The sequence below is a fragment of the Mus musculus genome, chromosome 3 (genome assembly GCF_000001635.26).
Source record: "Mus musculus strain C57BL/6J chromosome 3, GRCm38.p6 C57BL/6J".
In the NCBI taxonomy this organism is placed as follows: Eukaryota; Metazoa; Chordata; class Mammalia; order Rodentia; family Muridae; genus Mus; species Mus musculus.
The window spans coordinates 88435268-88461182 of record NC_000069.6 but is presented as its reverse complement, the minus strand read 5'-3'; the positions used below and the strand labels follow the sequence as shown (position 1 = coordinate 88461182).

The 25915-nt window shown below is 51.7% G+C and overlaps 1 protein-coding gene and 1 non-coding gene across 11 annotated transcripts; both read left to right on the top strand.

Annotated features, from left to right (window-relative positions):
- Positions 1-25224, top strand: Sema4a (sema domain, immunoglobulin domain (Ig), transmembrane domain (TM) and short cytoplasmic domain, (semaphorin) 4A). Of its 10 annotated transcripts, none has more exons than NM_001163489.1 (15): positions 1-36; positions 6337-6504; positions 8052-8212; positions 9101-9163; positions 9397-9495; positions 9733-9838; positions 10556-10672; positions 11071-11195; positions 11331-11503; positions 13042-13192; positions 20305-20485; positions 22622-22740; positions 22843-23000; positions 23283-23380; positions 23931-25221. In NM_001163489.1, exons 2-15 carry the CDS (start codon positions 6366-6368, stop codon positions 24521-24523), a joined length of 2283 nt encoding a protein of 760 aa, NP_001156961.1. In that variant the 5' UTR covers positions 1-36; positions 6337-6365; the 3' UTR covers positions 24524-25221. The 10 variants fall into 10 exon arrangements, with proteins under 10 accessions (NP_001156961.1, NP_001156962.1, XP_006501253.1 ...); NM_001163490.1 differs by lacking the exon at positions 1-36 and adding an exon at positions 2082-2196; XM_006501190.4 differs by lacking the exon at positions 1-36 and adding an exon at positions 2097-2196 and having other exon boundaries at positions 9686-9838; positions 23931-25224.
- On the top strand, positions 20232-20304 carry Mir7011 (microRNA 7011). The gene has a single exon (NR_105978.1). It is a non-coding gene; the product is annotated as a microRNA 7011 (primary transcript).
- Positions 25225-25915: the final 691 nt, after the last annotated feature.

Below are 25915 nucleotides of genomic sequence, written 5' to 3'. Positions count from 1 at the left end.
CTCGGACGCCTGGGTTAGGGGTCTGTACTGCTGGGGGTAAGGTGTGAAAGTGGTGGGCAAGGGACCCGTGATCCCCAGGGGTGGAATGGGAGTGGGATGCCAGGACACGGAGTGTGCGTGTGCCTGATTCAGGACATCATAGTGTGTGTGTCTGTGTGTGGCCTCTGCCAGGGCATGGGGGGCAGGGCATTCCCAAGAATGATTCTTCAGTTAGTTTGCCTGGGTCTCTTCACCTCCCTCCCAGTCGAATTTCCCCCAGAGACCTTCCTTTGCTAAACTCCATCAGCTGCTCACTGCCCTTCCCACAATCAACAGTACTGGCTACCCCTCCTCCCCACAGCTGGAGAAACTGAGGCTAGGCAAGCAGGGGAAACAGAAGGCATTCATCATAGCAGGGCAATGGCTCTTTTCTCTCCCTGTGAGAGTTGGGAACAAGAGAGCTTGGTGTCAGGTCACTCAACGGGTCCCTTTCCAACCACGGCTACTCAAGAACTAAAATCCCTCTTCTCCTGTTTGGCTAACTTAGCTCCAGCGTATGGCTGGGAGGAACCGGACGACATGGAGCCTAAGAGACGTAGGCACCACTTTCCTTGGATCACTGTGGCAGACAGTCCCTTCCGAGCCTCCCACAGACGGGGCTCACCTACCCTGGGAGTGAGGGTGATAGTGTCTCAGAGGCAAGGACCTCGATGGGGGTGGGTTCTGCTCCAACCTTGCTTTTTCCTTAAGTGCCTGAGAGAACACCCAGAGAGGGTACAGAAACCCCAGACCTAGAAGCAGGGCAGTGAGGGTGGAAGTTCAGAAACAGGAGCACGCAGGTGGCCCTGCTGAGTCTGCTTATGGAAAATGCCAGCACATGGCATGTCCTCTTCATCCCATCCTGGAAGGAAATGCTTACCCCATCTCAGCCTAGACTCAAAAGGGAACCGGGATTGGCCTGCGAAGCCCGCTGCCCTGCCTGGCCCCTCCAGGGCACTTACTTCCTTTTTCCTAAAAATACTATGAACTCTTCAGAGGAGCCAGGCTGCTTGCCATGGCCTGAAGAGTGAGCCCCCCTTTGACTTATGGGAGTCAGAGAGAGCAAGGGTCCAACCTGGGATCACACAGCAAGTTATAGATTGCCAGGTCGGTACCCAGAAACCCTGTTTCTTAGGACCATGGTGCCCAGTGGGCAATCCTGCACCTCTAGAAAGCCAACCTTTAGAGTTGGTCTTTCTCAGTTCCTCCCTGTCTTAAAGAAAGGCCCTGCTGGGACAGAAGGAGTTCTGATGTCAGGGTAACTCAAGAGCAGGCAGCTTTTAAAACTTCCCCCAAACCTCTGCTTACCTCTGTTGTTTCCCAAACAAGAAAGAATCCAGGTCATTGTTGTTTCTAATCTCCTGTTCCTATTTACCGTTAGACTTTTGGGAAGTTCTTTCTGAAGTCTGCCTCCTGTCTGCCTCTTACATCACAGGGTTTTTTTTGTTTTTGTTTTTGTTTTTGTTTTTGTTTTTGTTTTTTCCTTCTAGTTGGTCTCAAGGGGTATTGCTGAGGGTTTTCTGGAGACACCACTTTCTTACTTAGTAAGGTGGTTTAGGAAGGGAACACCAGACCTGAACCTGTGAAGAGTAGCCCCTCCCCCAGGGGTCAGGCTATTAATGAAGATGGTTTCCTAAGCATCTTGGTGGAGACCCCTGCATACATATATTTATGTTTGTATACATACTTATTGGTAAACTCCCGTTGTAGGTGGTTGGCTAGTATCCAGGTACATCTTCCTTATGCATTTTCAGTACTTAGGAAAGCCAGAGATAAAGAGAAACTGGCCATAAAAGGGCTTGCTTGCCTCACTGGTCTCCTATACCTGATATCTGCACATTGGTGCCCGCCTGAGGGTGGGCAAAGGAGCAGAGCAGGCACCCAGGGGTTGGAGTATCCCCCACCCCTTGCCACATCTGGGGTCCTGCCTCCACAAATGAGAATCCAGGAGCCACAGAAGTGGGGCACAGTGGGACAGGAGAGGAGGAGGAAGAATATGGGGAGATTCTAGTCCCTCCCACTTAGAGATGCGGTCGCCATGGTGACTAAGGACCAGTGAGGTGGGATGGGGTTGAAGATGGGGGTGGGAGGGTGGCGGGAAGGAGGCACTCGGAGACCGGAAAGCTGAGCGCCTGGCATTCCAGGGGGAGGGAAGCACAGCGGAATCCCGAGCTCCAGGTAAGAAGCAGGGAAGCCGCTGCCGACAGACAGTGCGGAACAGAGGGGCGGGCCATTGTCTGGCGCTGACTCTGCCCTGAGGAGGGGCAAGACAGAGAAGTCAGACCATTGTGTGTAATGCTCAACGCAGCTTCCAGCACTAGCCAGACTGAGAGAGGGAGCCCAAGAGGCACTGGGTAAGGGGTTAGGTTGATGGAGTGTGTGTGTGTGTGTGTGTGTGTGTGTGTGTGTGTGTGTGTGTATGGTGGTAAGAATTCTGGAGACCTGCAGGGACAGGAAAAGGTCCCTGGGCTGGGGGGTGCTAGGGACACAGACTGGGGGCATCTTAGTGGCCCCCCCTCCCCCACCCCACAGTAGGCATTCAAATCCATATAAGACGATTTGACTGGCTACAATCATAAAAAAGGGGCAGGGCCATGGGTTGAAAGGGGAGCTGGAAAAGGTTGTTTCTCAAGACCCTGCTCTCCTAAGGGTTGCCCCAAAGGTCCAGGAAGAGAAGGAGGCTGGGGACACTGGACATGCCAGGTCTCTGATGAAGCTAGGGGTGGCTTCTGTGCTGATATTCTTCCTCTGAAGAATCCGTGCAAGCTGGGGCAAGGGGTCGGATGAGGAGCTGACCCTCCACAATCCATCCCCCCCAAACCACCCCCACTCCCCACCTCTACTTTTGATGATTAAGTCCCACAGGAAGGGGCTACTCTCCTCTGTGGTTTGGGGGTTAGGGGAGGACTTGGGGGGACTGGAATCTGACAGAGGAGCTAAGTCTGATGCTGTGATTTCCTGGAGCTAACATGGTCCTGGGGTTTCCCCAGGCTGAGCTCCAGGGCTTACGGGAGAATTGGCTTGGGAGAGCAGGGGCAGGGAAGATGGCATTTTTTTTTTCTCTATAGCAGTGACTCCCAACCTTCCTAATACTGTGACCCTGTGATTCAATTCCTCACGTGGTGGTGACCCCAGCCATAAAATTATTTTCATTGCTACTTCATACCTGTGATTTTGCTACTGTTATGCTTAGCATTGTAAATGTGTGTGTTTTCTGATAGTCTTAGGTGACCCCTATGAGAGGGTCATTTGAACCTTTCTCCGCCCACCCACCCACACCCTATAAAGGGGGTCGCACCCCACAGGGTAAGAACCACTGTTTGCCTGCTGCCTGCTGCCCTTCCTGCCCTGGATGCTTCCAGCCACTGGCCCTGCCTTCCTCATTTGTGTAGTGAGGGAGGGTGTATGGCTTGACAGCCCTGAGTGTCCTGGAAGCAGAGCCTGCTACACCCTTTGTGGGGCCCAGTGTGAATGAAAACGTAGTCCTCTTTTTAAAAAATGATTAAGGCTTTCTCGAGGTAAGCAACAGCAGGAGGGAATACCCAGCATGGCCTCTTCTGAAGGCAGGACCCTGTGTGAGTGACAGGTGAGGCTCAGGGGTATGAGAGATGAGACGAGCTGGTGGGGCCATGTCCCTTTCTCCCCCTGCCTCTCTTCTCTTAGCTGGGCCTGAAAGGCACTGTGAGAGAGTGGGTGGCACCCCAGGGCTGGAAGCACCTAGGCTGAAGTTGACATCAGATGGCCTCTCTTCGGGGAGATTTCTGTTCCTTCTGAGTCAGGAGTCACCCTGAGTGATTGGTTCCTGGCTAGAGGAGAGAAAGCCCCTGCTCCTCCCACTCTGATGCCTGCCTACTCCCTCTGTTGAGCAGCTCTGAGCTGAGCTAATGCACTAGGGCAGGAGATGGGACTGAAGGAGCCAGCCATGTAGGGAGAGCTTCCGAATTAGACAGGTCTGAGGTAGATGGATGGACGTCAGGCTGTCCAGTCACCCCTGCTGCACTTCTGTTCTCTGTGCAGCAAGACTGTAGTGGAGCCTGCCTGCTGAAGTTGGGAAGCCTGAAGCCCCAAGTGTGAGCTTCTCACATTGTCCGAGGGCCTGGGAGAGCACTTGGTCTCCTGAGGACGCCCAGGGACAGGAAGAGAGTAAAGAAGGATGGCATTGGAGCTGCTCCTCTGGTCACAGCTCCTCCCTGTGACCCAGATAGGCCAATCTGTCTCCAAAGAGAGGCCCTGAGGTGGTGGCTTCCCAAGCCTGATCTAGAGGTCAAGGAGACTCAGAAGTTTGTGTCAGCACAGGGAGATTGGCAAAGTCCTCACAGTGAACGGAGAGCTTGGGGGGGGGCGGGTCTTAGCAAGCTTTGACAGATGAAGCCATCAGGAGGGTCTGTGTGAGCCCAGCTCCTGGGCCACACTGGAGAACGGAAGCAGAGGGGAAAGCATGAAGGGAAGGCCAAGCAGGCTCTACCGAGGAATGCTTTCCGTCTAGGAGCTGTAACTGGAAGGGTGGAGGACAGCCTACAGTGGGGACCATCCTGGCAGTGAGGATGGTGTTTACAGTGAAGATAGGGTATGTCCTGGAGGTAGACCAGCTTGGGTCACTGTGCTCTTTAACCTGAAGTCAGCTGACCCGGGAGAGTGGGCAGCAGCCCAACCACTCTTTATTGGCCTAGGAGCCCTTGGTTACTCATTAACCCTGCGTTATGAGGTCTTCCTGGAACCTTTGGGGAGGAGGAACCAGCCACCATGCCAGCTGGGTGCTTCAGCTCCAAAGCGTATCCCAAGAAGCACGCGTTCAAATGGGGAATTTCTCCAATTTCCCACTGAGACGTCAAATTACTAGGGCTTCCTCAGCAAAGTCATAGGGAAAAACCAAAAAACTAATACAAATGTAGGATTTTTATTTATTTTTTATTTTTTTGATACGGGGTTTCTCTGTATAGCCCTGGATGACCTGGAGCACACTCTGTAGATCAGGCTGGCCTCGAACTCAGAGATCTGCCTGCCTCTGCCTCCCGAGTACTGGGATTAAAGGTATGCCTCGCCACCATGCCAGCTTTAAACGTGTTATCTTTCAAGAATGTGGTCCTACTGGGTGTGGGAGGTCGGGAGGTCTCAGTATGTGGCAGTGGGGGAACCCCACAATGGGGTCAGAGAGAGAAGGAATAGGAGAGAGACGGTGTCATACCGAGCTCTCTTGAGCAAGAGGAGTCTGCAGCTTGGGCTGGTTAGACTGGAAGTGGTGTGCGGGAGAAACAAGGGCATCACTGAACTGGCCGGGAAGGAACTCTTAATTTCTGGATAGACTAAGGAGGGAGGGAGGTGTGTCTCCTGCAAGGCCTTCAAGCCTCACCCCCACTCCCACACTCCACCAGTCTCCCCGCCCTGATCCACCAACTTCCGCCCAAGCCAGCCAGGATCTGTCACAACTCGAGGTAGAAATTCTGGTTTCCCTGGCCTGAAACCCACACTGGCTCTGGCAGGATGGGTGCCTGGAGGGCCGCGCGCCCGTTCCAGCCAGGCTGAGCCTGCTTGCCTTGCCTGGACCCCCTTCTTTGCCTCGGATGGCACCCTGATTCAGGGTTTGAACACAGGACTTCTCAGTGTGGCTGGCTCAAGGGTATGTGAGATGAGGCGGGGGCGGGGGAGGGGTGTGAACCTGCATTCAGTGGCCATGGGGGAGGCTGATTGCGGAGCTCTGGGGAGGCAGACAGGGGGGCTGGAGAAGTTGAGAGTCTGCCAAGGACTCCTGCCCAGGCCACTCCCAGGAAATACAGAGGGCAGCCCCACCACAGTGGTAGATAAACTGGCACGCCCCTATCCCTAAGAAGAAGGCTAGATGGGCCCGATTAAGCAAGAGTCAGAGCCCCTGGGGGCTGAGGAGAGGGTAGGCTGTCTGCCTGGGTTGGGGTGAGTAGCGGGCATAAGGTGTCACAGCACAGGCCAGCCTGGGGAAATCTACCTTTTGCATACAGGAACTAGTTCCCTAGAAGACCTTTGCCCAGGGCCAGAGATGATCAGAGCTCTGGAGCACGGGGCCAGGAGATGCTGAGGGGGCAAAGTGGAAAGGAATTTTTCTGTGAGTCAGGTGAGAAATGGCAAGGTAGTTTTTTTAATGGTTAGGTGACCAGAGGCACAGCGTGGGCCACAGCAGCACCCTATGCAGAGGGCAGCAGGAGGCACCTTCAAGGCTGGGGATGGATGGAAGTGAGACTCTGAGGGCCCTTCCAGAGAGGAACTTCTGCCCCCTGGGGCTCTCCTATTGGCCCTCAGGAAGGGTGTGGTAAGCATGGCTAACCCAGAAAGTGCCTGTTTCCTCAGAACCATCTGGTGACCATCTCAGGCTGACCATGGCCCTACCATCCCTGGGCCAGGACTCATGGAGTCTCCTGCGTGTTTTTTTCTTCCAACTCTTCCTGCTGCCATCACTGCCACCTGCTTCTGGGACTGGTGGTCAGGGGCCCATGCCCAGAGTCAAATACCATGCTGGTAAGTGTCTAGTACCTGGGAGGTATGGATGGCACCATAGAGATGAAGGGGCTGAGGAAGGAGAAGGGTGTGCCAGAGGGGACGAAATGGCACGAAGAAACAGAGATGCCAGGGAGCCTGGGAGGGGCTGGGAGAAGAAGAGGCCACCTGAGGCACAAGTTGATCTGTAAGGGAAGGAAGGGTCACTGTGACCCTTTTCTGCCAACTCAGTGGTTTTTCTTTCCCTCAAATGTCAGTCACTAAGCAAGGAGCCTTAAACTCCTGACTGCTTTTTCAGTACCAGGAGCTGGAAAGCTAAAGCTCGCTCTAGATTGTCTGAGGAGCTGGAGGGCCCAAGCCAACTGCAGAGGTCACACCGGGCCAGATCCTGTCCAGGAGACTGGGCATCAGAAGGGATCCTAGCAGCTCACCCAGCCTCGGTGGTTTCTTGAGGAGGCTGTTCGGTTACTGACACCTTTAGTTCCAGGAAATGCCCCAGGGGAAGTGCCACATATACCACACACCCACCCACCCACACACACACACACACACACACACACACACAGAAGTAAGTTACTTCTGTTCACGGATGTAGTTTAGCATCCTTCTGAGGCAAAATGGTAAAGGAGATGTAGCAGTCGGTGGATAGAGCGGCATCTCTGGGTGGGATGGGAGTGCAGGCACAAACAAGCCTGCGTTTCAAGGGGAAGTACAATGAGCTCTCTTCAGAGTTCAGGAGAAGCCAATCTAGGCAGTATTGTTTCCATTTTGTCTTTGGATTCCTCTTGGTTTCCAGGCTTCCTGAGGCCAAAAGAGTAACAGCCAGATTGTCCTCTGACTAAAGCAAAAGTCCACATGTGCTCACTAGAGACTTATCTGAGGTGCTCTTTCCTCCTTGCTGATGTGCCAGTGTGTCAGGAACCCACACATTCACGTGTGTGTATGTGCACACATGCCACCACCAAGATATGTAGTGAACATGCACTACTAACCAACATATTCAGACTGTCCAGGTGGCTCCCAGGAATGCCCACACTGATGGGGCTCAGAAACCGAGAGGAAGCAGCCTTTTCTGCTGCAGTGGGCATTGCTGGTGGTGGGCAATTGCTATCGCAGAGTGAGGGGAGGAGACAGAGGAAACGGGGGTGGCAGGGATCTGTAACTACGACAAATCTTGAGGCGGACGACAGCTATCTCCGTTGCCTGTGGCTGAGAACCCCTTCCTGTGTCTACCTGTCAGCTCTCCCCCTCCCATCCTGCTTCACTGCATCCCCCCAGGCCTGAGACTGCATCTTCTAGCCTCACTTCATTTTCTGTCTGTGTCTTGAGCAGGCTCTCCCCCCAACACCACCAACAGTACCCAAGCTACCATTACCCTGTCTTTGGAACTTTTCACTTCTGGGGACTCAATCCACAAAGTTCCGATGCCCTGCTGTTGAAGGATGAAGGAAATGGAGGGGGGTGCCGCCAGTGAAGGGGGGCAGCTGCTGAGGCCTGCCACCCCTCCCCCACCTTTGCCTCAGTGGTCAGCTCCTTCTCATCCTCTCCTTGTCATTGCCTCCCAACAGGAGACGGGCACAGGGCCCTCAGCTTCTTCCAACAAAAAGGCCTCCGAGACTTTGACACGCTGCTCCTGAGTGACGATGGCAACACTCTCTATGTGGGGGCTCGAGAGGCCGTCCTGGCCTTGAATATCCAGAACCCAGGAATCCCAAGGCTAAAGAACATGGTGAGGAGGCCAGGGGCCAGAGTCCAAGACAGCAGCTTCCCTGGACCAGTTCTGCTTCCATATGAACAGCCGCCACCTGCCACTCTGAGTCAGCAGTGACAGCAGGGACTGCTGTGGTCTTACAGTAACCCCAGCCACTCAAATGGCTGATATGGAAATCACTGGCATAGGAGATTTAAAACATTGACTCAAATCAGTGACTCAAATAGTTTGATGTGCACCTATGAGAGAGAGAGAGAGAGAGAGAGAGAGAGAGAGAGAGAGAATCCCTGATTCTTGTGCTATCCTCTCCCTAATGGCAGCAATATTGAAGGGAGGGGATGGGGAGGAAGAAGGCACTTCACATGGATCCTTCTCAGTGTGTGGTCTCTTGACCTCCTGCACATGCAGGGTATAGGTAAAATTCCAGAGTCGTGGACCAGGAGCGTCGTTCAGTGGCAGAATATTTCATCTAGAGTGCTGGAGAGCCTAAGTCTGATATCTGCACCCCTCCTTTGCAGCTTCTTTAAGGGGTTGACAGGCTCCCCCAGGAAATGTGTGGTTTATAACCACTGCTGCGAATGCCAGGCACTTACACATGCATTCTGGCTGTAACCACTAACAGGTTATGAAATGGAGCCAGCATGCAGTCAGTTGGTGGCCAAGCCTAATTTTGAACTCAGATCTGTCTTGTTCTACCCCAGAGCCACGTCCCTATGAATCCTAATACTATGCAAGTTATAGTCCTGATCAAATTGGCATATGACTGCCTACCAGAACGTCACTAAGAGCTTACTGGTGGCTTTACTTCAGAGCTGGGGTGTGCGGGGCACAGGAGGTGGTGGTGGCTTACAGAAAAACCAAAGAGCTCCTTTCCTTTCATCTACCCCTTTCAACTCTCCACTTTAGATACCCTGGCCAGCCAGTGAGAGAAAAAAGACCGAATGTGCCTTTAAGAAGAAGAGCAATGAGGTAAACGCAGGTGGGGGCAGAGGGTGGGCGACAGAACCCTGGTGTCAGAGACCATCCCTGGTGACCACAGGGGTGGGGGCAGGAGGACCTGTTCCTGTGATTATCCAGTGGGTCATGTTCTGTCAAGTTTCTTGATCTCAACCCTCCTCTCCACTGGGGATGGGGGAGCATCCTCTAAGACCCCAGGAGGCGGGCAATCGGCCTGATAGCCTGATTTCTTTGCTTCTCCATAGACACAGTGTTTCAACTTCATTCGAGTCCTGGTCTCTTACAATGCTACTCACCTCTATGCCTGTGGGACCTTTGCCTTCAGCCCTGCCTGTACCTTCATTGTGAGTTGTCTGACCCCCACTACCCCCGCTTGCTCACAGCTCCCCCCCCCCCACCTCTCTTCACACCCATCCCAGCCTGTCCTCCGTAGCTTTGGGAATCTCTGGTCCCTGCGGACCCTCGTAAGATTCCCAGCCCCAGACCAATTTCCCTCTCTGTCCCTTTTACTTCCTCATGCTCCTCATCTCTCAGACGTGCGACCCTGGCATTCTGGGCTCCCAGCCTCTTCCCCCCTCTAGGAACTCCAAGATTCCCTCCTGTTGCCCATCTTGATAGACAAGGTCATGGACGGGAAGGGCCAAAGCCCCTTTGACCCTGTTCACAAGCACACAGCTGTCTTGGTCGGTGAGTGTGGGGCTTTCCTGACCCTCTTGAAACTTGCCTTTCCTAACTACTCTGAGGAAAATGAAATATGATGGTTTTCCAAAGAAAGGGATGAAGCAAATCAGGAGCCTCCAGGACGGGATTGGAGGGAGAACCAGACAGCCTAGCCACTACCCCTTCTGAAACTGTCCCCAAAGGGGTGCAAGGAAATGCATGTAGGTAGATACAAGGCCTAATGGCCTAGCAAGGCATCAGGTGAGCCCTGAGGTTCAGCCACTTGTTTAACCAGTCTGCATGGGGGATGACTCTCTCGAATGGCCTACACATGGAGCTGGGTACTGAGGCGGCTACAACAAAGAAGTCCTGTGCCTCTGCCTGGACACGAGCCATCACAGACCTCCCACCCTGGTTTCCTACAGGAGGTGGCTATTGCCTTTTGAACAGACTTAAAAGATAAGCAGGGGCCCAGGGTTTGTGAGCACAAGACAGTGATTTCTCTGGGACTGGTGTTTGAGGAAGGACCAGGAACAGGCTGGCAAGAGCTCAACACAGAAGACTACATAGGCCATTGCCTGTGGGCAGAGGCATCTAAGAAGAGTGCAGGTGTGTGTGTGGGGGGCAGTATGAGCTCTGCTTTGGGGTTCTGTAAGAGGGGACTGGATAGAAGGAAGGCGTGTCTGAGGAGGGTGGGCAGCCGTCCCCCTGATACTTGCTTCTCCCCCCTCTCCCTGGTCTTAGATGGGATGCTTTATTCCGGCACCATGAACAACTTCCTGGGCAGCGAGCCCATCCTGATGCGGACACTGGGATCCCAGCCTGTTCTCAAGACTGACATCTTCTTACGCTGGCTGCACGGTAAAAGTCCCTGACTCCCAGTCAACACAAGTTTGGGCCCCTTTCCTGACGCTAGGTTTGGGATTTGTTTTCATTCACTCATCTCTCTTTTGAAAAAAACGAATTAAAGTACTCCAGCTGGCTGGCATGGTCCATACCACCCAACATTCGGGAGGCAGAGGCAGCATCAGGTGGGTCTCTGTAAAGGGAGGCCAGCCTGGTTTACACAGTGAGTTCCCGGCCAGTCAGAGCTATAGTAAGATCCTGTCTCAAAAAGGAAAAGTACATATATGTCTCAACAGGCCATGGGATAGGAGACAACCTCTGCCCTGGCCCTCGGGATCCACCCTACAGTGTCTCCAAGCATCCGGAGTGTCCGGATGCTCAGTCCCCTGAGCCTGTCTGTTCTGTCCCTGCAGCGGATGCCTCCTTCGTGGCAGCCATTCCATCCACCCAGGTCGTCTATTTCTTCTTTGAGGAGACAGCCAGCGAGTTTGACTTCTTTGAAGAGCTGTATATATCCAGGGTGGCTCAAGTCTGCAAGGTCTGCCCTCATCCCCCAAGCTGCCCCCCCCCCCCCCGGAGGAGGGCTGGCCACTTGGAAGCCAATGGGAATGGGGATGAGGTAGGTTGGGCGGGTTCACTCGCAACAAGGCCTTGACTCCATCCTTTCCCCTAGAACGACGTGGGCGGTGAAAAGCTGCTGCAGAAGAAGTGGACCACCTTCCTCAAAGCCCAGTTGCTCTGCGCTCAGCCAGGGCAGCTGCCATTCAACATCATCCGCCACGCGGTCCTGCTGCCCGCCGATTCTCCCTCTGTTTCCCGCATCTACGCAGTCTTTACCTCCCAGTGGTGAGCAGCAAGGCAGGGAAAAGGAGGGCTGCGACCCAGGGAGGCGGGAGCGGATAGAGCCTACTTTACATTCCGTGCTTTGCATAGGAAGGCATCTGAGCATCACCAGACCCCCGGAACCGGACTGTCTCTCATGTGTAGGGAAGAAACAAAGCTCAGAGACTAGCTTCATTCTGCCTAGAAGGAAGCTTACAGGAGGCAGACACTAGAAATCAGCAAAATACCTAGCATCATGCTGCATGCCGTGTTCTCAGCACTTGGGAGGTGGAGGCAAGAGGCTAAGGAACTGGAGGCCAGTCTGAGCTACACAGAGAGAGCTTGTTGTCTCAAACAAAATAAAACATTGATAAAACAAAGACATGGTGGTGAGGAAGGAAGATCAGGAGTTCAAGGACTAATGCCTCAAAAATAAACAAGGGCTGGGGATGTAGCTCAGTTGGTAGAGCATTTGCCTAGCATGCACAGAGCCCTGAGTTGGATCCCAGCACCACCTAAGTCAGGGATGGTGGTAGATGGGAAGAAGAGACAGGAGGCCATCCTCTGCTCCATACTAATGATAGCCTCAGCTACTGGAGACTGTGTTAAGACAAACAAACAAAACCAATTCACTAGGCTAGGAAATGGAAGTAAAAGAAAATACCAGAAAGGCAGGACAAGGGTCTGTAGCGCTCAAATGCTATTGTAAAACTAAACACAGGCTGATGAGATGGCTCAGCTGTTCAGAGCACTGACAGCTCTTCCAGAGGTCCTGAGTTCAATTCAATACCCACATGGTGGCTGACAACCACCTGTAATGGAATCTGATGTCCTCTTCTGATGTGTTTGAGGACAGCTACATATACTGTACTGTCCAGTGTACTCATATACATAAAATAAATAATTTAAAACAAAAGAAAAAGAAAAAAAGTAAAACTAGACACAAACTTAGCACTAGCTTCCTAATGGCCATAGGTTATCGTTATGAGTGAGAAAACAGGAAGGACTTGCTCAGAGACCAAGAAAGGTCCAAAGGTCCCACAGCCACAGTCTGGCATCACAGTGTTTAGACACCTGCCAACCATGTATCAGGAAGCGAAGGTTTCTGGTGTGCAGGGTCTGTCATCAGTTAGATGCAGAACTGGGAACCCAGTCAGTGTGTCGAGGAGACTATGAGAAGACGTACTGGTTCGCCACAGACCAGCAGAAGAGACAGCCGTGGCTCATTCTCTGAGGACCACGAAGCCGGTTCTACCACTCTTCCTGTGGGCACAGCCCAGCCTGGGCAGGACAGGCAGGGGCCACCCCAGGGCCTACCTATGCCCCAATTAATCCTCATTAGGAGCAATCATATTTCAGATCCTGCGATGGGCTTCCAGACAGGCCTTAGGTCAGGGTCAGGGAACTCTGTGGGGCTGTCAGGTCCTTATCACCATCAGCAAGGAAAAAATAAGCCTCCAGAGGTTGGCCTGGCTCCTACCCTCTAGGCCGGCTGGGATTCCACTGGGGCTGGAGAGGCAGCCAAGGGAACCACAGTGAATGTCTTCTCTGGCTGTCTTCAGGCAGGTTGGCGGGACCAGGAGCTCAGCAGTCTGTGCCTTCTCTCTCACGGACATTGAGCGAGTCTTTAAAGGGAAGTACAAGGAGCTGAACAAGGAGACCTCCCGCTGGACCACTTACCGGGGCTCAGAGGTCAGCCCGAGGCCAGGCAGTGTAAGTACCACCCACTCCTCCCAGCACCATCATGGCAGGGCAAAGGTCCACACACCCCACCCAGCTGCTCATATGCCACAAATGTCTGATAACACCCTACATCCAGAACGATTGCCAGGGCCAACTCTTTCCCAGTGCTGAGCACCAAACCCCTGGCTTTATCACCAAAGAATTAAGAGCACATGGGCCAGGCGCCACAAGCATAGTTTTGGGCAGCTTCACCACCATTTCAGTTATTTTCAGGCAGGACCTCATGTAACTCAGGCTGGCCTTGAACTTCTGGCTACCTGGCCTCCACCTCCCAAATGCTTGGATTTCAGGCATGTGCCACCATGTCCAGCTTTTCACCTGCACCTTTTATTATTATTATTTTGTAATCTGAATTATCTGTACACGTAATTGAAATGAATCAAATAGGCTGAGCACAATGGCGTCCGTCTGTAATCCCAGTGGTCAGGAGGATGCAGGGGTAGGGAATTCAGTGCACATTCAAGGCAACCTCTGGATCAGAGACACCTACAGGACGGGTGCTGAAGCCCCATTCCCATCCAAGGCTGGCCTCAAACTCACCTCCTGCCTCTGTCCCGAGGGTGGGATCACAGGTGTGTGCTGCTTCTCCCTGGCTCTCGCTGGCATATCTCTCTCCAAACTCATGCTCACTGCCACAACATAGGTAGCTTGAAGTCGGTTTCAAAGGCAGTGTGCATCTCGGAAATTAGCAAATTCTACAAATCAGCCTTCCCTTCCCCCATGTTCTATTTCTAACTCATGTGAGCATTAAAAGGTGGCTTTTTTTTTTTTTTTTTCTGAGTTCTGGGAATCAAACCCAGGACCTCACATCTGCCCCGGCAAGTGCTCTAACACCAAGCCACAGTCTCCACCCCTAGGAATTTTTCAGCTATAGTTTTTATTTGTTTATTGTCTGTGATGTGTGTGGGTGCATGGGTAAAGGTGAGCGGACAATTTTGGGGAGTTGGCTCCCTTCTACCATCGTCCAATTGCCTCTAGAGCCATCTCCCCAGCCCCTGTCACTCTAATTTAGGCAGGATTACTATAGATGACTCACTCACAGCTGAGCGAGGTAGTAAGCCATGATAACCTTCCCTTTTTATAGACCTTCTGTTTACCTGGGGTGAGTTGTTATCCTGGTCGGTTTTTTGCTTGCTTTTTCTAAGTTCTTATATTCATTTCAACTTCTTCCCTAATCTCCTGGAGTTAGACCATTGGCTCCTTAAGCAGTTTCACTTTCTAAGAAAGCCTCAGATAGGCTGCAGCCCAGATGGCTGACCTCTGCGTCCATCTGCCTGGCCACAGTTTCCCTTCCTCCTCTTCTTGGAGTGTCCCTTGGCCACTCTCCAATGACGTAGCTTCTGTTTCTGGCACACATTCCGTGGCTTCATCTTTCTTTCCTTTTTTATCTTCCTTCCTTCCTTCTTTCCTTCTCTCTTTTGAGTCAGGACTCCTGTAGCTCATGGTGGCCCTGAACTCGATGGAGTTGAAGGTAACCTCAGTTTCTGATCCTCCTGCCTCCGTCATGAGTACCAGAAGTGTAAGCACTAAGCACGTACCATCGTGCCTAGTGCCTATGGCGTTGAGGGTTGCACCGTGAGCTTCCTGCATGTGGGCAGGCATTCTACTAACAGAGCTGTTCCCAGCACTCTGCTTCACCTTAAACTACCTCATTTTAGTAGAGGCTGTCCTCTATAGAGGCCTGAGAAAATAAAGACATAGGCAGGTAAAATTTTGGAGACGTTGAAAGCAGAAGCCTCCTTTATTTCACTCTTACTGTTGATGGTTTGACTAGGGTATGTAGTTAAGGGGCTGAAACCATCTCCTGCAAACTTTGCAAGGCTGACTATGTTACCTGTTTTGGAGATTTCCCAAGCTGTCTGGAGACCTAACCTTTTGGATATAACTTGTTTTCCCTCACTGGACTCTTTTAATGTTTAAATTACATAGTTCTTTGATTGTTTTGTGTGAGGGGCTCAGAGAGCAGCCTACAGGAGTCACTTCCCTTCCCATTAGGGAGAGAGGGCCAGCTGTCAGCAGCAAGCACCCCTACCTGCCGAGCCACCTGGCCAGTCCTTGGTGCTGAATTGGGTGCCCAGTGGACCACATTAGCCTGGACATTTCGTTTATTTTCTTGGCTTTGGAGAGCTTTTCTCATGCTCTGTGTCTTAGTCACTGTTCTATGGCCGTGAGGAGACACCGTGGCCAAGGCAGCTCTTATAAAAGAAAGCATTTAATTAGGGGCCGGCTACAGCTTCAGAGAGTGAGTTCATGGTTGGAAGCATGGCAGCAGGCAGGCGCAGGGCTGGTACAGTGGTTGAGAGCTTTATATCTCATCTATAGGCAGGAGGTAAAGAGACCTGGGCCTGGTGTGGGCTTTTGAAACCTCAAAGGCCACCTCAAGTGACACACCTCCTCCATCTAGTCACACCTCCTAATCCTAACCAGTTCAGTAGTGTGGGGCAGGGTGAGCCAAACATTCAAACAGAGGAGCCTGTGGGAGCCTTTCTCCTTCAGGTCTCCCATATACAGGTAGAGCTTGGTGGTAGAGCACTAACCTAGCCTCCACAAGGCCCTGGGCTCCATCCCCAACACTTCAGAACAGAAAAGTCTGCTTGAACTGTTTGTCCCTGTTTTTCTTTTTCTTTTTTTTTTTTTGTCCCTGTTTTTCATTCGACAAATATTTATTTTGCACGTGCTACTGTGTGATGCTACAGTAGACTGTGGGATGCAGGAGTGATTGAGTCAGAACGCAAGCCTCCCCATTCTGGAACTTACTCTTGAAAAAGACTGACTTCCTTTTATTTCACATGTATGAGTGCTTTGCCTGCATGTAGTATGTATGTGTAGCATGTGTGTGCTTGGGGCTTGAGGAGGTCAGAAATAGGCATTGGGTCCCCTGGAACAGGAGTTGTAGATACTGTGAGCCACTGTGTGGGTGCTGGGTACTGAACTCAGATCCTTTGCAAGATCAGCTAAGTACTCTTCACTGCTGAGCCAGCTGTCCTATTTTAATTTATTCTTTTGAAAGAGGCTTTGCTGTGTAACTTAGCCTGGCTTCAAAATTGTAATTCTCTTGCCTCTCTCTTTCAAGTGCTGTGAGAACAGACATGTGTTCCCGCTCACAGCTCAGAACATCTAAGATACTGTAAAGCAGTACTTCTAGGGGTCTCAACCCCGGTGTGGGGGAGGGGTCAAATGACCCTTTCACAGGGCCCACCTAAGGTGATTGGGAAACACAGGTCTTTATGATTCATAACAGTAGCAAAACTACAGTTATTAAGTAGCAATGAATAATTTTATGGTTGAGGGTCACCACAACATGAGGAACATGTATTAAAGAGTCAGCATTAGGGAGGTTAAGAACCACTGTTATAAGGCTGGAGAGATGGCTCAGTGGTTAAGAGCACTGACTGCTCTTCCAAAGGTCCTGAGTTCAAATCCCAGCAACCACATGGTGGCTTACAACCATCTATCATGAGATCTGACACCCTCTTCTGGTGTATCTAAATTACAGCTACAGTATACTTACATATAATAATAAATAAATCTAAAAAAAAAGAAGAAGAAGAACCACTGTCATAAAGGGTTTTTTTTGCTGTGTGTACATATACAATATTTGTATGTATACATGCATGTATATATGTGTACATGTATATATGTATGTATATATGTGTACATGTATATATGTATGTATATATGTGTACATGTATATATGTGTGTGTGAATATGTGTGCATGTATATATACATGTGTACATGTGTATGCATGTATGTGTCCATGTGCATGCATATGTGTATTACATGCATGTGTGTACATGTGTGTATGTGTGTGTACATGCATGTGCATGCATGTGTACATGCATGTTATAGGCCAGAGGTTGATGCTCTGTTTCTTCCTCATGTGTATCCCCATCTTTTACTCTCTTTCTTTTTATTCCATTGCCCTGGCTGGCCTGGAAGTCATTATGTAGATCAGGTTGACCTTAATTTCACAGAGATCTGCCTGCCTCTCCCTCCCATGTGCTGGGTCCACAATGCCCAGCTTTGCATCTTGCTTTTTGAGAACATCTCTCACTGAACCTAGAGTTTATTGATTGACTAGACCAGCTGGCCAGCAAGCCCTAAAGAGCCTCTCCTTTCCACGCCCCAGCACTGGGGGTGCAGGCACACATGCACTTGGCTTTTATGGGGCTGCTGGGGACCCAAACACAGGTCTTTATGTGTATACACTTCCCCAGCTTCCCCACACACTTCCCCAGCCTCCCCACACACTTCCCCAGCCTCCCCACACACTTCCCAAGTCTCCCCATACACCCCAGCCTCCCCACACATTTCCCCAGCCTCCCCACACATTTCCCCAGCCTTCCCATACACTTCCCCAGTCTCCCCACCTCTTCCCCTCCCCCCACCCCCCAGACAAGGTTTCTCTGTGTAGCCCCGGCTGTCCTGGACTCACACTATAGACCAGAGATCTGCCTGTCTCTGTCTCCCAAGCACTGGGATTAAAGTGTGTGCTGACACCATCTAGCTACCCAGTTCCCAAATTTTAAAAATATGGTCTGTTTACTTCAGTCAAGATCCAAATAATATCTACAGAGTGTGATAGAGTGTTCTATTAAGTGTCTTGTAATTTACATTTTATTTTCGTTATAGATGTATTTCTATAGCCAGGCTCTTTATTTTTGTTTATGTGTATGTATATGTACATGTTTCTGGGTATGCCACGTGTGTGAAGGAGCCTGCAGAGGCCAGAAGAGGGTATCCTCAGTCCCCGGGAGCTGGAGTTACAGTGAGCCATGCAGCATTGGTGTTGGGAGCCACGCTCTGGTTCTGCAGGACAGCAGCAAACATTCTCAATCCGTGAGCCCCGCCCTTGCTCCAGCACTCTTTGTTGTTCACTTTACTTCCTTGTCCTACAGAGTTGTGCAATGTCCTACACTGTCCGGTGCTGTTCTGCAGTGTAGTTTACCTAGAGAGGGCGTGTGCCTGTGTGTGTGCCTGTGTGTATGTTTGTGTGTCTGTGTGTGTGTGTCAGTGTGTGCTTGTCTATGTGTGTCTGTGTGTGTCTGTGCATGTATGTGTGTTTGTATGTGTGTTGTCTGTGTGTGCTTGTCTGTGTGTGTGTGTGTGTGTATGTGTGTGCGTGCGTGCGTGTGTTTATGTCACAGAGTCTCAGGTAGCCTACACTGTTCTGGACTCCCATCTTAGCTAAGGACGACCTTGAATTCCCGATCCTCTTGCTTGTGCTTCCTAGGTGCTGGGTTTACAGGCTTGAGTCACCATGCCGGGTCAGTGTTCTTGTAAATGCGCACTTGTTAGATTAGAGACTTGGTCAGAGTCGGTCGTATTTGAAGGTGAGCTGGCTGCTTTACTGAGGTCGGCTACGCCTCCCGTGGGATGTGTGGTATCTGCCTGTTCTCTTCATGTAAGGGCTCCTCTTAGTTCAGGAACAAGATAGCTCCCTCTCTCTCTCAGGAAGACAGGGAGAGGAGATTTTCTCTGACATTTTCTTCTCTTTGAATTGAATTGTTCTTGTTTCCTCTTTGGTGTTTTTTGTTTGTTTGTTTGCTTGCTTTTTCCTCTCCTTCCCTGTCTCCCCCCTCACCTCTTTTTCCTCTCTAGTTATAAATAAATAAATAAATCGGGGCCTGGAAAGATGTCTCAGTTTTGGGGGATCCAATACCCTCTCTGGCCTTCCTAGGCATCAGGCATGCACACAGTACACAGACAAATATATATAGGAAAAACACCCATATACATAAAGATAAAGTTAAAAAAAAAGTGTGGGAAACCCTGTCTCGAAAAAACAATAAAACAAACAAACAAAAAGAAAAGTGTGGGAGAAGAGGAGTGTAGAGTCAGGTCTCTATTATATAGCCCTGGCTGTCCTGGAACTTGTTCTGTAGACCAGGCTGGCCTCAAACTCACAATCTGTCTTCCCAGTCTTGGGATTAAAGGCGTGTGCCACCATGCCTGGCTTCCTCTTAGGTCTGTGTTTCTTTTCTTTCTGAGTGGTTCAGCTTGTCTTGTTTGCAGTTTTACCCATGAATCTGGTGGTCCTTGGCTCTGTGCTTACCCACATAAAATGTGGTGGCTCACCCCTGGAATTCCAGTACTCAGGAGACTCAGGCCGACTGAGAGTTCAAGGCTGGCCTGGGCTATACACCAAGGCCATGACTGGAATTTTTAAGTGTTTGAGAGGCTGGAGTGTTTAAGAGTGCTTACTGATTTTTGCAAAGGACCTGAAGTTGGTTCCCAGCATCCCTGTCAGGCATGCCAGGGGATGGTATACCTCTGGCCTCCACAGGTGCCTGCCCTCACTCACACATATACACAGAGACAAAGTAATAAGTGAAATAGTTAAAAATATTTTTTAAAAATCTCCATAGGAGGAGGCAAAAAAAAAAAATAGGCGCATGCGTTTGTTGCTGGCACAAAAATGGGATTATAGATGTCCCCTCACTTTACAGAAATTTGTGGCTCTGAGATGAAGTAATTTGTGTAACCTCACTACACAGCTTGTAAGTGACCGTTGGGACTGGCCTCAGGAGATGCTCTTGGGAAAGAAGGACAATTAATTAAATCTTGAGCAAAGACTCTCACTAGTTGCCAGGGCCTTGAAGGAACAGCCGGTCTAACACCCTCGGGTATGAGTGAAAGAAAGAGGGCTCAGAATGGAGAAGGAACTCCCCCAAGTCACGCAGCAAGTTCATGCAAAACAGCAACACCGCCCGTTTCTGTCACACCTCCGTCTTGTCACCCACTGCCTCGCCAGGGATCACAGACATAGTAAAGCGGGGTGCTTGCCTGAAGGAGCATTCCTCTTGCTTCGTGCTGGCATCGATGCAGGCACCGAAGAACAGGGCAGAGAAAACAGCTGACCCAGTCCAAAGGGCATGCTGGTTCCGCCCCGCCCCGCCCCGCCCCGCCCCGCCCCGCGCTGGGTATTTTTCATGAATTAGGCATTTTCAACCTCACAGAGAGCCTAGGAGCTCTGGGTCTGAGTGTTCTCACCATCTGAGGAAAGAGGGCAGAGGAGGATGGGAGAGGGAGGTGTGCACCCACTCAGGAGCTGACACACTCTGCTTCCCTCCTCCTCTAGTGCTCCATGGGCCCCTCCTCTGACAAAGCCTTGACCTTCATGAAGGACCATTTTCTGATGGATGAGCACGTGGTAGGAACACCCCTGCTGGTGAAGTCTGGTGTGGAGTACACACGGCTTGCTGTGGAGTCAGCTCGGGGCCTTGATGGGAGCAGCCATGTGGTCATGTATCTGGGTACCTGTAAGTATAGGCTTCCAGAATATACCTGGGATGGCACGAGCAGGGGCGCAAACCCAGGCTGAGGCAGGAAGCCTTTGAGTCCATCCCCGTGTTCAGCTCATAATTTAGCAGAGAATTAGTGTGTGAGCCCCCTGCTGGACTCAGGATGCGCAGTGCAATGGCAAGATAATCCGGTCTCTAGCCTTTCTGAGCTTTCAGTCGGCTGGGGAATATAGACCCCAGTCTATATTCCAGTCTTAGAAAGAGCTGTCCACCTTCTGGGAGGAGCCATATCAGAGGCAGGAGGAGAGGGTGGGAAGGAAAGCGGGACTGAAGGGGTCATCAAGGGTGACCTGGAGAAGGGTAGAAGCCACACCTCCCCAGCCCCCCACTTTCAAGCAGCCCATGCTGGATTCCAGCTTACTATGTAGTTAACACCGACCCTCAACTTCCTTCCGATCTACCTGCCTCTAACTCCCAAGAGTTTGGATAGAATAAGACCCTGTTCTGGAAAAGAGAAGAAAAGACGAGAAGAGAAAAGAAGAGGGGGGAAAAAAAGAACATGGCATGGTGGTGCATGCTTTTAGTTCCAGCACTTGGGAGGTAGAGGCAGGCAGATCTCTGTAAGTGCTGGGCCAGCCTAGTCTACTTAGTGAGTGTCGGGCCAGCCAAAGGCTACATAGTGAGACCAGACTCAAAAATAAAAGAATTTACAAGTTGGCAGCTAGCCTGAGTAGCAGAATGAGACCCTATTGTTAAGCAAGGCAGACCCGCCCTCTCTGCCTCCTGCCCCCACCCCCACCCCACCCCCTGCTCTGGGCATGATCCCCTCGATCTGCATCCCCACTCCCAGGATCCCCTGGATCTGCTCCACTTGACTTTCTAATTTACAGCTAATGCGCTGTGCAGTTTTCTCATTCACAACAGTTACGGTCTGCCTCCACCCACTCCACAAGCCTGGGAACTTTTGTCTCTGTCTTTCCTACTGTGTGCTCAGCACAGGCACAGCAGAGACAGGTCTCATAGCATGGCCTGGAAGAGTGACTGAGCCCAGTGTCTTCCTCCCATGGAAGTGCATGCCCTCAGTTGGCTGGCAATGGAGCACACTCCCCAGCCAACTGTTCCTCTTTCTGGAATGACTGTTAGACCCATCCCTCTCTCCTGAGCCCACCCTCATTCTTAGCTCATGACCCTGGTCCTCCAGCTTCCTACAGGACACATAGGTGTTTGGATAGGAGCTCCTGGCTCTCCCAGCCCAGCCTTACCCTTCTCAGCTTGATCTGCCAAGGGTCTCCTGTCTTGCCATCTTTGAACTGTATCTTTAGTCTTTCCTGTTTATTCAGAAGTAGTGGGGCTGAGGACACACCCTGGCAGCCAGAGTGCTTGTCTGCAGTTCCTAAAGCCCTGAGTTCAATCCCCAACACCTCATAAAACCAGGCTTGAGGCGTGGTGGCATATGCTCATCATTTTCCTACCTCAGATTTCTGTGTTCTAGGGAATTGAAACCATTAAAAGGGTGGTCAGGAGCAGGGTTTGGTGTTGCAGGATTGTAATTCTAATTACTTGGGAGGCTGAGCCAGGAAAAGTGCATGTTTGTCCAGCCTGGGCTTCTAAGACCCTGTCTCAAGTAAAAAGACGGCTGGGAATGTAGTTCAGGATCCTAGCTCATGAGAGGCCCTGCATTTAACCCTTCCTTTTCCCCTCATACTAGAAAAAAGACACAGATGACTCAGTTGTAGGGACGTGAATTTAGATGCTCAGAACACATGTAAAAGCTGGGTGCTGCCCTGGGTACCTGCAAATCCAGCAGTGGGGGTGGGGCAGTCAGGATTCCTGGTGCTTATTGACTACATAGCCAATCTAGGTCATGGGGAACTCCAAGTTCAGTGAGGGATCCTGTCTCAGCAATACAGTGGGGGGTGACTGAGTAAAACACATAGCCTGACTTATGTCCTCCACATGCATGTGTGCATCCATGCTTGTCACATATGTAACAATACACACAAGGAAAGGAAGATTGCCATGAGAACCCCCCCATCCCTGGACCATGGAGGGACTGAGTGGCCTGCGTGCCCTGTGACCATCTTGCTGAGGAGGAATGTGAGGGCAGTGAGAGGAAGAAGAGGAAGAAGTTCTACCTTGTCTCTGTCTCTGCAGCCACGGGGTCCCTGCACAAGGCTGTGGTGCCTCAGGACAGCAGTGCTTATCTCGTGGAGGAGATTCAGCTGAGCCCTGACTCTGAGCCTGTTCGAAACCTGCAGCTGGCCCCCGCCCAGGTGAGAAGGGACCTGAACAGAACACAGTCCTCCTGTGGAGAACAGCTGGGGAGCCCGGGCCAGGGTGCTAGGGCTCCTGACACCCTCCATCTCTTTGCCCAGGGTGCAGTGTTTGCAGGCTTCTCTGGAGGCATCTGGAGAGTTCCCAGGGCCAATTGCAGTGTCTACGAGAGCTGTGTGGACTGTGTGCTTGCCAGGGACCCTCACTGTGCCTGGGACCCTGAATCAAGACTCTGCAGCCTTCTGTCTGGCTCTACCAAGTGAGTGCTGACCCTGAATGGTGACTGAAGACAGTCTGCTTAGATTTTCCTTCTCCAGCTTCTGTTACTGTTCCTCCCCCCTCGAAAGGGCACCAACACTCTCACTCCCAGATTCCAGCCCTCTGGGTCCAGGTCTCACAGGTGACCTTCCTCAGGGCAGCTTTGAAGCTGCTCTTGCTTTCTTCTACCCAGTCTTCCTCTCTTCTTCCCTTTAATCTGCCACCCCCCCTGCCCGACTCTGGTCTGTTTCAAGAGCTGAGTTTGCTTGCTTTGTCTTCTCAGGCCTTGGAAGCAGGACATGGAACGCGGCAACCCGGAGTGGGTATGCACCCGTGGCCCCATGGCCAGGAGCCCCCGGCGTCAGAGCCCCCCTCAACTAAGTGAGTGTGGGACTGGAGGAGGTAACCAGGCACTTGGGGAACTTCGGGCAGGACTGGCTTTTCTGCTCCATAGCTTCTGTAGCACCTGCCTAGGCTGCAACCTAGCTTCCCGAGTCGCGATGTGAAGTGGACTGTGGACGGGAAAGGCATGCTGAGCTGGAGGGCACACTAGGGTTCAGGTTGAGGTCGATGTAGCCTTGGTGTCTGAGTTGGAGTTATTAATACTGGAGGCTGCCTACAGCCATGCCGCTCTGAACAGGATGGATCTTGACTGATCTCAGAAGCTAAGGGTTAACCTGGCTAGAAATTATACAGAGAAAGAAAGACTGAGGGCTAGTTTGGAGTTTAGGCTGGAGACAGAAGAGGGTTGAGCCTTGAGCTTGGGAGTTGAAATGGAATCCGAAGACAGATGGGCATGGTGGTCCATAGCAGGAATCCCAGACACCAGGATTACTGACCTGGGCTACAGAGTGAGACAGATGTAAGGCTGGCTCTCCCACCTTCCTTCCTCCCTCCCCACTGAACATGTCACCTCTTTTCTCTTCTCCAGTTAAAGAAGTCCTGACAGTCCCCAACTCCATCCTGGAGCTGCCCTGCCCCCACCTGTCAGCACTGGCCTCTTACCACTGGAGTCATGGCCGAGCCAAAATCTCAGAAGCCTCTGCTACCGTCTACAATGGCTCCCTCTTGCTGCTGCCGCAGGATGGTGTCGGGGGCCTCTACCAGTGTGTGGCGACTGAGAACGGCTACTCATACCCTGTGGTCTCCTATTGGGTAGACAGCCAGGACCAGCCCCTGGCGCTGGACCCTGAGCTGGCGGGCGTTCCCCGTGAGCGTGTGCAGGTCCCGCTGACCAGGGTCGGAGGCGGAGCTTCCATGGCTGCCCAGCGGTCCTACTGGCCCCATTTTCTCATCGTTACCGTCCTCCTGGCCATCGTGCTCCTGGGAGTGCTCACTCTCCTCCTCGCTTCCCCACTGGGGGCGCTGCGGGCTCGGGGTAAGGTTCAGGGCTGTGGGATGCTGCCCCCCAGGGAAAAGGCTCCACTGAGCAGGGACCAGCACCTCCAGCCCTCCAAGGACCACAGGACCTCTGCCAGTGACGTAGATGCCGACAACAACCATCTGGGCGCCGAAGTGGCTTAAACAGGGACACAGATCCGCAGCTGAGCAGAGCAAGCCACTGGCCTTGTTGGCTATGCCAGGCACAGTGCCACTCTGACCAGGGTAGGAGGCTCTCCTGCTAACGTGTGTCACCTACAGCACCCAGTAGGTCCTCCCCTGTGGGACTCTCTTCTGCAAGCACATTGGGCTGTCTCCATACCTGTACTTGTGCTGTGACAGGAAGAGCCAGACAGGTTTCTTTGATTTTGATTGACCCAAGAGCCCTCCTGTAACAAACGTGCTCCAGGAGACCATGAAAGGTGTGGCTGTCTGGGATTCTGTGGTGACAAACCTAAGCATCCGAGCAAGCTGGGGCTATTCCTGCAAACTCCATCCTGAACGCTGTCACTCTAGAAGCAGCTGCTGCTTTGAACACCAGCCCACCCTCCTTCCCAAGAGTCTCTATGGAGTTGGCCCCTTGTGTTTCCTTTACCAGTCATGCCATACTGTTTGGGAAGTCATCTCTGAAGTCTAACCACCTTCCTTCTTGCTTCAGTTTGGACAGATTGTTATTATTGTCTCTGCCCTGGCTAGAATGGGGGGCATAATCTGAGCCTTGTTCCCTTGTCCAGTGTGGCTGACCCTTGACCTCTTCCTTCCTCCTCCCTTTGTTTTGGGATTCAGAAAACTGCTTGTCACAGACAATTTATTTTTTATTAAAAAAGATATAAGCTTTAAAGAAAGCTTATGGCGTGCTGTGCTGTTTTTCTTACGGCTAAGTTCCCACCTGTGTGGAGGATCAGGTCTGCCCTAGCCAGCCCTTCTCTGGTCTCCAGGCAGAGCTAGGACTGTGTGGACCAGCCTCAGCAGTGCGCGCGAGACTCTCTGGCTGCCACACACCTGCTGTTCCCAGCACTCCCACGCTCATCGTGACTCCAGCTCAGCTCTGCCCCCAGGCGCAGTTTCTGGAGGTGCTCCACAGCCACCCCCACCCTGGCCTCATCCGTCTGTCTGTCTCCACACTTCCCCACGCTGCCTTTTCCTCTCTCTGCCAGACGCGGCAGCCTGCCTAACCTCTGTTCTCTAGTGTAATTCCCAGCAGGGCCCCCCACTTCACTTAGCTGGTTCCCTCCTTCTGACTGCAGGTGCACACAGGCCATGCAAAACTGAACACAAAGGTTTAGGGGCATCTACCTGTGAGCCCAGCATTCAGGAGGCAGAGGCATGAGAACCCAGAGCTGAAAACTAGCCTTGGCCAAATAATAAGACAGAGGCCAACCTGGGCTACAAGAATGTCTCAAAACATCAAAACCAAAAAGCCAAAAACCTTCTCCATAACTCTACCTATGTATCCCGTACTTAGTTTCTCTTTCCTATTACCACTGAACAACGCCAGAGTCCACTGTGGCCTCCCATTTCCCCCTCCCTGGCTCT